Source organism: Gracilinanus agilis, chromosome 2 (genome assembly GCF_016433145.1).
Source record: "Gracilinanus agilis isolate LMUSP501 chromosome 2, AgileGrace, whole genome shotgun sequence".
NCBI classification, from domain to species: Eukaryota; Metazoa; Chordata; class Mammalia; order Didelphimorphia; family Didelphidae; genus Gracilinanus; species Gracilinanus agilis.
Window position 1 is genome coordinate 311,073,319 of NC_058131.1, and position 9,236 is coordinate 311,082,554.

The 9,236-nt window shown below is 40.8% G+C and overlaps 1 protein-coding gene across 2 annotated transcripts; it reads left to right on the plus strand.

Annotated features, from left to right (window-relative positions):
• Positions 1–408: 408 nt before the first annotated feature.
• Positions 409–9,000, plus strand: CEBPG (CCAAT enhancer binding protein gamma). Of its 2 annotated transcripts, none has more exons than XM_044661454.1 (3): positions 409–568; positions 3,313–3,449; positions 8,365–9,000. In XM_044661454.1, the coding sequence occupies exon 3, from the start codon at positions 8,493–8,495 to the stop codon at positions 8,943–8,945; it is 453 nt and encodes a 150-aa protein (XP_044517389.1). In that variant the 5' UTR covers positions 409–568; positions 3,313–3,449; positions 8,365–8,492; the 3' UTR covers positions 8,946–9,000. The 2 variants fall into 2 exon arrangements, with proteins under 2 accessions (XP_044517389.1, XP_044517388.1); XM_044661453.1 differs by having other exon boundaries at positions 3,313–3,385.
• The last annotated feature ends 236 nt before the right edge of the window (positions 9,001–9,236 follow it).

Below are 9,236 nucleotides of genomic sequence, written 5' to 3' on the forward strand. Positions count from 1 at the left end.
TCCGGGGCCCCGGCCCTGGGTGCCCCTGTCAGTCTCCCGCCGGGACAGGGCGGTTTGGTAACTGCGGTATCTATACCAGCTCGGCGAAAACCATCTTTAGCGAGCCTTGGGAGGCGCTCGGAGAGCCAGCCCACTGGCCCCCGAGAAAAGTTTAGCCAGAGGTGTCCAGCTGTGGGGGAAGGGAAGGGAGGAGTCGGGAGAGATTCAGCCACACCTTCTCAGGTCCTATCTCTTTAAGGCAAACAGGAATTGCCGAGTTCCGCCCCCTTCCCAAATATCAGCTTCCAATTGGCTTACAGAGATGCCAGTTATGGATGGAGTTTCATCATCCTCCGGCATGGGGTTTTCCCATTGGCCCAGGCGCTGGCGGCTTGTAAATGGTACTGGGAAAGGGGGAGGGGAGGAGGGTGTGCGAGCGAGCGCGAGCGCGGCCCGGGCTGGAGCGGGAGGCTGGTTGGTTTCGCAATCGCTTTTCGCCGTCCGCCGGTTTCAACTCTTCGAAGTCAGGCGTCGGGGTCGCGCCGCAGTGGGGGCCTCGCTGGGTCCGCCTCGGGTGGAGGCCCCCTAGGTAAGAAACTGGGCCGGGCTAAGTGGAGGCGGCTTAGAGGAGGGCGCCTGGCCGAGCCAGGTCTGGCCGGGCTTGGTTGGACGCAGGAGGCCGGAGCTGCCCGCTCTCGTGAGAGCGAGGTTACGAAGACTCGCGGCCGCTGCTGGCGTGCTCTGCCCCGGGTAAGGGGGCTAGCTCTGGCCGACCCGAGCGCTGCCGCTGCCCGGGGAAGTCCCCGTGTGACCCGGGGTGTGGATGGCGGGGTGGGGGTGGGGGTAAGCTGCTCCGTGTGCAGCGTCTGATGCAACCTGCGGGCAACACCCACCCCCGGTGCGGTGAGGTCATCTCTGGCCCCCACCCAGCGCCCGGGGAGGGTGGGGAGGCCCGGTCCCTCCCCTTTGCCTTCCGGGCGGAGGAGACCCCCTTCTCCCGGGAGACCGCGTGGGGTGGAAAGCGCCTGGGATGGGAGGAGAGGCAGCTGAATTTGAATCTGGCCTCTTTTGTTTACTTACCTGAAAGATCTTAGACCAGTCACTTCCCGGATCTCTAAACTTCCTTACTGCTTTGAAATCTGTGGACTGTCAGTCCAGGCATTTATTAAGCTCCTATTGTGTGCTGGGCACTGCTCTTAGCGATGGTGACACAAAGAAAGGCAAAAGACAGACTCTACATTTAGGGAGCTCCCAGTCTAATGGAGGAGACATTTTACAAATAACTCCGTGTATCTGGGACACATACGGGATAAATTGGGTGTAATCTGCCGAGGGGAGGCACAAGCATTTGAAGGGGATTGGGAATTATTTTTGGTAGAAGGTTGCATTTGAGCCTAGAATTCTAGGCATGGAGAGGTGTTTGGGGGGTACATTTAAAGTGCAGGGGTTCTTTACCTTTCTTGTGTCATGAATTCCCTTTGCCTTTCTGCACTACTTAGAATAATTTTTTAAAATTTATTTTTTAGATCTTTGCTTTCTGTCTTAGAAACAACTCTCAAGACCGAAGGGCAGACATGTTGAAAAGGATTAAGTGACTTGCCCAGGGTGGTAGAGCTGGGATGTGTCTGAGGACAGATTTGAACGTATGGCCTCCAAACTCCAGTCCAGGGATTTTGTCCACTGTGCCACTTAGTTGCCTCGTTTACATTCGTTTTTTAAAATTTTGCATTCCAAATTCTTTTTCCTCTTTCCATACCCTCCCTTACCCGTTGAGAAGATAAACTATATGATAAAAACACATTTTAAGTGTGTAAAATAAAATAGGTAAGATTACAAAATAAATCAATTATATTGAAATACTTTAATTTTTTTTTTTTAAGTTCATATAACCTCAGGTTAAAAAAGCCTTTGTGCCGATTGGACTTGGAAAAGTTTGTTGGGTTCAACATGGATTGAAACGCTATCTTAAGTACTTATTACCTGGGTGATCCTGAGCAAGTCACATATTTCTGTCTTCAGTTTCCTTTCCTTTCTTTCCTTTCTTCAGTGTGTAATAGGGATAATAGTAGCATTTCACAGCTTCTTTATGGGGTCAAATAGGATAATGTATGTAAAGCATTTGAAGTACTGGGTAAATGTTGGCTATTGTTTTCATTATATATTATTGATATTATTTTATTTTCCCATCAGAAGGGAATCAAGCCCATTCCTGCTCTTTGCCTTCTTTCCCTTGCTTTCTCAGGTTGAGGAAACTGGCATGCTCCTTCCTTAACCATCAGAGTGTACTGGAGCCTTGCCTTCCACTTCTGTCTCAGTCCAGGTGAATCTGATGGCCTTTATTTGCTCCCTCCCACAAGCCTAGAAACCAGTATGGGTATCCCAGAATCATAAATTGTCAGAACTGGAAGAGGTTCTTTAAGAGCATCTAATCTATGGTATCATTCAGCAAGTGGAAAAATTAAGTATATTCTAAAAATGGGAAGGGGTTTGCCCAATGTCACATTGAAAGTTAGTGAATAAGCTAGAACTGGAACCTATTGTCTCCACTCCCAGGCCACCCCCAATCCTCCCAGGATATCAGATGAATCTCTGCTTCTTCCCAGTCTAGGTTCCTAGTCAAAGCCATCTCCTTCTCCCCTGTGACCTCCTCAGAGCTACCCCTGTCCCCCAATCAACTAGCCCCCTGGGGACCTAATTTCTGGCTCTCTTACAGTAATATTTAATACTTGGAGAGAGTTTTGTTTTTCTCTTGTGAGGGAGGGGAATATCACTTCCTATCATGATATAGGAGACTAACCCAATATTATCTGTCAACACTTCCTCCCTCTGGGAAAACATACCCCATCTTCTCCCCCCTAGATTGGAGAAATGGCCTATTCTCTTGCTGGCTGCCAGCTTTGACCTCTGGAGTAAAGTGCTAAATACTAGTTTGGGGATCAGCAATAAGGGCATTTGGGGCAGGAATGAACTAAATAAAAAACTAAATGTTCTTTCCAGAGAGGCTTAATTTTTGGTTTGTTTGCGAAATGTGTTTGACAACCCAGACTTAGAATATTGACCTCTTGAGATCAAGTATGCTTCTACATATAAGGAAGGTGAACAGTATTATAAATTAAAACCAAAAGGAAACATATTTACTGTTTTACTGTCCTTATTTTTACACAGATATTTTGAAACTGGTAAAGTTTTCAAAAATGAACAGGTGTAGATTTGGAAAAACTTCTGGGTTTTAATAAGCTGGTTGTAAAAAATGTCAGCTGATAGAGATCTAAATTGAGATATAGCAATAATATTCTTTTTGTTTATGGGAATCACCATTCTAATTTCTTGCAGTTCACTAATTGGATATACAAAGTATTCATTGTGGATGATCATGTAATATCCTGAGAGTCAACTGGAAAAAGAGGTGGGTATGAAAATTTATCACAGCAGCCACAGAGTTTGAAGTGAACACGAAGTTAATGAAAATGGTGAGCAGAAGTAATCATATTATGGGGGTGTTGAAAATGTGGGGATTTTGTTGGTTTTTTAAAGGAAAGGGAATTTTCTTCAGGGATATACTCTATCTACCCCAGTGGTGAGGGTACGGTGAAGAAGAGGGGAATCCTGATTCCCATACCCCTTTTTTCCCCTTTACCCAAATATCCCAACTTCATGCTTTCCATTTTAGAACCATATGTACTTAGCAGGTATTATTTGATGGTAGTTTGTGGGTTTGCTGTATCCCCTCTATCAGATCAGTTTTGTGAGAATAAGGACTTACCTAAATTTTGAATCTCTCTTCACTTCTCCAAACTAAGAAGTGCTTAATAAATATTGGATTCAATCGAAATAAGACAAAATAAAATTTTTTCTTGTTTTTCTTGTTTATAGGTGAACATTCTCTTTTACTCAAGCATTATGTTCTGTTGTCCTTTAGATTGTAGATTGTAGGTTTTTTTCACATTCCCATAGCACTTAAAAAAAAAACCAACCCATTTTATTAATGGCGTTTGTCTTTACATTAGTCAGGTCTCACCATTACTTTTATAGATTGAATCTTCCATTGTGACAGAGAAAAGCAATTAAGTAAAAAACATAAACATTTGATAATATAACAGTAACTTGTCATCAATCATCTGTCATGGTAGTTCCCAATCTATATTTCATTATCTCTTCTCTGGGACCTTCATTGGTTTTTCCATTACTCAGAGTTCAACTTCCTTTTAGGCATCTTTTTGTTTATGCTGTTATAGACACTAATATAGTGTTCTTTGGTTCTGCATCACTTCATGCAAATTTCAAATGGCTCTGAAATCTTCACATTCATCATTTTTTACAGTACAGTAATATTTGACTACATATATATTTCACAGTTTTTTTCAGTCATTGCCCCAAAATGTTGATTTTAGGATGTTTTAAATTCAACTTTGGGAACAAGTTTTTTTAAAAAAATACATCTATAAATAGCTTTGGGCCTCTCTTTCTTCACTTGTGAAATTAGAGGTTGTGCTAGATGACCTCTGCAGTCCTTCTGACTTTTGATTAGGTGTTTTCATCAAATTAAGTTTGGAGAAGTCTATAAAAATTAATTTAAGTCTGAATTAGAAAAAATAGTTTTTAGGGGCAGCTAGGTGACAGTGTCTGGGCTTGGAATCCAGAGGACCTGGGTTCAAATGTGGCCACAGGCACTGTTTTAGCTATGTGACCCTGGACAAGTAACTTAACCCCATTGCCTAGCCCTTGCCCTTCTGTCTCATAGTTGTTCTTAAAACAAAAAGTAGGGGTTTTAAAAAAGAAAGTTTTAAAAGGAATTGTTTATGACATTATAAGACTGTGTTATAAACTGTCATGAGTATTAATGAATGAGACTTTTATTTAGTAAGAAGCTATATATCTTTGAATTTTCAACCATTCTGATTTAGGGTTCACCTTAATGAGAGATTACTTTCCCTCAAATTTTTGTTGTTTAAAAATAAATACAAAGCAGATCATGTCAGTTAATTCTACCCAGGTCATATTTGGGTGAGATTAATCAAATTTTTTGTGTCATCTTTTTTGTGATATGTATGTGATAATGTGAACATTATTCTATTTTTCCCAGTATCCTTCCTTTTCCCAGAGAACCATCCCATATAATAGTATTTTTTAAAAACAAAAAAAATCAGCACAACTGATCATTACACTGAAAAAAGTCTGAAAGTGTGTAGCGTGTAATACCTGTGGACTTTCTAGGCCACAAAGAGATGGGTTGGGAATGTCCTCTCATAAATCCTCAGATGCTAGTCTATTCTTAGATTAAATCCTTTGATCCTAGAAAATCATGTTTTCTTATTGTAAACAAAATGGAAAACAGTCAATTTTTTTTTACATTACTATTGTTACTTTAGAGGCATTTTTCAAGAATTCTGTGGAAATCTCTGGTGCCTGATGATATTATTATAAGGAAAGATATCATTTGCCTAGTTTTGCCCAAATATATGACTATGAAGCTACAAAAAGGCATACAACTTAATTATTCAGACCTCTTATCAAGGATTTCAAAACACTTTATAAATATCAATTCAGTTTCCTTCTCTAGAGAGGTACCTCTGTGGGTTAACAAAGGTTATACCTACAAGTCACTGGCACAACCAGAAGAAGGGTGCTCTGAAGTGATGCTGACATCTGAGTTGCATTCCTTGGTCTTAGTTTGCTTTGGACTATCAAAAGTATCATTAAACATATTTCTTAGCTGCATAAATTGCTTAAAGACCATTTTCAGTAGGTTATTAAAAATTGGGGTATGTGAAGATGAGTACCTCTAATTACTGAAGTAGTCCAGCTCCCTGTAAAAAGTGGGAACCAAATAGTGGCACTAAATATAAATCATATTTAGACCTCCCCACTTTGAAACTTGTTCTAGAGATGATAAGCCTGGGCCAGATGAGCAGAGTTGTATAATACTATAAACATACTGAAAAGGATAAAGGCACCACCCTGCTTCTAGTAGGCTGAGCTTAAGGGTAGTAGCTAGTTAAATGTAAACCCAGTGTTTCCTATTGTGTTCACTGTATATTTGAGAAAGATGGTAAGCTGAATAAAAGGAGGAGCAGCCATACTCTTGAGGACATGTTGGCAAACCCCTGGCATGCGTGCCGGAGGGGGCCGCTCTGTTCTACAGTGCCTGAGGACATTTTTTGCATGCCCTGCCCCCCTGTCCTGCTGTGCAATGCAAGCACTTCCTCCCTCCACTCTGGGGTAATGTGGGGGCTCGTGGGTGCTGTGAGGGTGCATTTTGGGCATGCCATCTCTGACGTTCATCAAGGTTCACCAAGCTGCTATAGGGAAACAAAGACCAGAGGTTGCCAAAAGAGTTTTCTTCTCATAGTCTCTCCTTTTATCTGCTCTCAGTAATCACAAACTTTGGGGAATATAAAGATATTTCAGTAACATTATCTCAGAGTGAAGCTGCTTTAAGGAAGTCTCATTTTAGAAAAAACTATGTAAAATGAATCCAGCAAAATAGCTGCTTGTCCCTTACCTTGGTCCTGGGAGGCCTTAAATCTAAGTGTAGGCCTTATTGAGGTTAAAACAAATAGAAGGAAAACTTGAGTTTTAATTGAGTCAGAAAAAAAGGAATATAAAATTTTGGAGGAGTATTATGCATTACTGAGGCATCTTCCAAATCAAACTATACAGTAGATTTAAAAAATTTTTTATTTTTACTGTTGCTTTTGTGAGTTTTGGTGTTTCTTTTCATTATTGTATAAAAATACCCCGAACTCTTCAGCATGATGCTGATTGGAAGCAATGGTTGAAATTGAGAGTTATGACTCAATAAAAATGTTGGCGGGAATTTACAGTTTTCGGATCCAGTTTTAATTTGAAGTGTTTCCAAATGCTTCACACTTGAAATGATTCTTATGAAGGGGATAAAGGCACCACCCTGCTTCTGGTAGGCTGAGCTTAAAGGGTAGTATCTAGTTAAAAAGTGAATCCAGTGTTTCCTATTGTGTTCACTGTATATTTGAAATATTCTGATTTTTCTATCTAGAACATAAATAAGGAAAGGCCAGTTTGTTTGAAAAGATGCTGAAGTCTATACCTAGAATTTTAACATATATCTTGACTTAACAGGAATGATTTGCCATAAAAATTACTCTTTTTGCCTAAAAGACTTATAAGATATCTTTAGGGAGTCTTGACCTCACCTATGGCTAAGGTTACTTACTTCATGATATTTTTAATATTCTGTTCCTTTTTTTTTAACTTAGACCAGTTGGCCTATAATAAGGAGCTTTTGTCCATGACAGTGGGTACCTACTCTGCAAGGTTCTTTTAGTCTTAGAGAGTTGTCAGGATTCCCTTTGAGGTGGGACATCAACTCACATCTCCCTGACTCCAGGCTCAGTTCTCTAATCATTATGTAGCATTGTTTCTTTCTTTAGTGTCATTTTTCTTTTTTCTTTTTCATATTTTAACCAGAGATAGATTTTCCAAGTCCTCTTTCTATTATACATGTTATACATTCTGTTATGCATGATGCCTCTACGTATGGATCATAATGAACCCACTGAGTTTTGTTTAAAAGCCTTTAGGAGCCAAAAAAAAAAAAAAAAAAGGCAGAGGGAGCAGAATTAGAACTAATCACAGGCTGTTAAAACTTGAAGAAAGGGACCTTAGAAATCACCTAGTCTAACTCAGTTCTTTACATAGGGGTCCTTAGTCCCAGAGGTGTGAAACCATGAAGTTGTGGAATAGCTCCAGACACCTTTCCCCTTCCCCCCCCAGACTCAGGACTCTTTGGGGCTTTTGCCATCTCCAGGCTGGGCCCAGATTGGCTCTAAAGTGAGACATCTGAGGGAGTACCAATGCATCTGATGAATAAAATAGCCAAGGGCCCATAATTGGATGGCCTCTTTGTAGAAAAGGTGATTCTAGGAGAGAACATTCAATTGGATATAAAAGGAAGCAACTAAGAAGACTTTTTTTACTTCACATTAAACAAATAAGTTATATTGTTAAGGGGCTGCAGGGATAACTTAAGTTAATGTTAAATAGTCTCCTCATAACTGGAAGAAAAGTTAGGCAATGTAATAAACTGTCTAGGGAGGTTGTGAAATGACTATTACTGGAGATTCTGAGGGCCGAACTAGACGTCCATCAGGGATGGTTTTTGGAGAGATGCAGTCTGTCCTCCCATACTCCTGGAGCTGGAAAGGATAACCCATTAAATAATCCTTTCAAATTAAGTGATTTGAGAATTCTGAAGCATCTGAACAGTTGGCAGTTCTGCCAGACTTTTTTCCAGTACAAAAACAAGGTTGGATAGACCATTGCTAAGCATATGTTAATATAGTCAAGTGCAAAGACATTTTTCAGCTTGTCATTTAAAATATATAATAATGTTTATTTTTCTCCTAGGTGCATGTGAAGATTTCTTGGCAGCTTAGTGTGGAAACTGTCGGTCACTTGCCTCTTCCTTCACCCCTTCTTTTTCTCCCTTCCCCCCAATTTCTAACTCTGTTGTGGTTCAAGAAGAGCCTGTCCAAATGAGCAAGACGTCCCAACAGAGCAGTACTGCAGGAGCTAATGGAATAAGTGTTATTCACACACAAGCACATACCAGTGGTTTACAGCAGGTTCCTCAAGTGGTACCAGTCAGCCCTGGGGGAGGAGGCAAAGCTGCACCTCCCAGCAAACAAAGCAAAAAAAGTTCATCAATGGATAGGAACAGTGATGAGTATCGGCAGCGAAGAGAACGGAACAACATGGCAGTGAAAAAGAGTCGGTTAAAAAGCAAGCAGAAAGCCCAGGATACCTTGCAAAGGGTCAACCAGCTAAAAGAAGAGAATGAACGCTTGGAAGCAAAAATTAAACTGCTGACTAAGGAATTAAGTGTACTTAAAGATTTGTTTCTTGAGCACGCACACAATCTGGCAGACAACGTACAGCCTATGAGCACTGAAAGCACTACCCCAAATCCTGAGAGCACGGGACAGTAGAGAGGACACGGCACAGTCTGGGGGAATTGAACTCCAGAAGGTGTGACTGACTGACACCACTCACATTAGTATCAATGCTGATCTGTTCTAATATTTAAAGATCCTTTTTGGGATATTTTCTAGGTTAAGCACTGAAGATTTGACTAGTCTAAAATGTTAACTTGTTGTTTGAAGTAATAAGTTGCTTTTTATCAAAAGTTGGAGAATTTTTTCAGATATAAAAAAATCTTAGAACTGGTTGTTATTGCTAAGACTGGATTTCCTCAGAAATGGTCATTATCCCTTTTGGCA

Coding starts and splice junctions, on each gene's coding strand:
- CEBPG (XM_044661454.1), top strand. CDS start 8,493: ATGAGCAAGACGTCCCAACAGAGCAGTACTGCAGGAGCTAATGGAATA.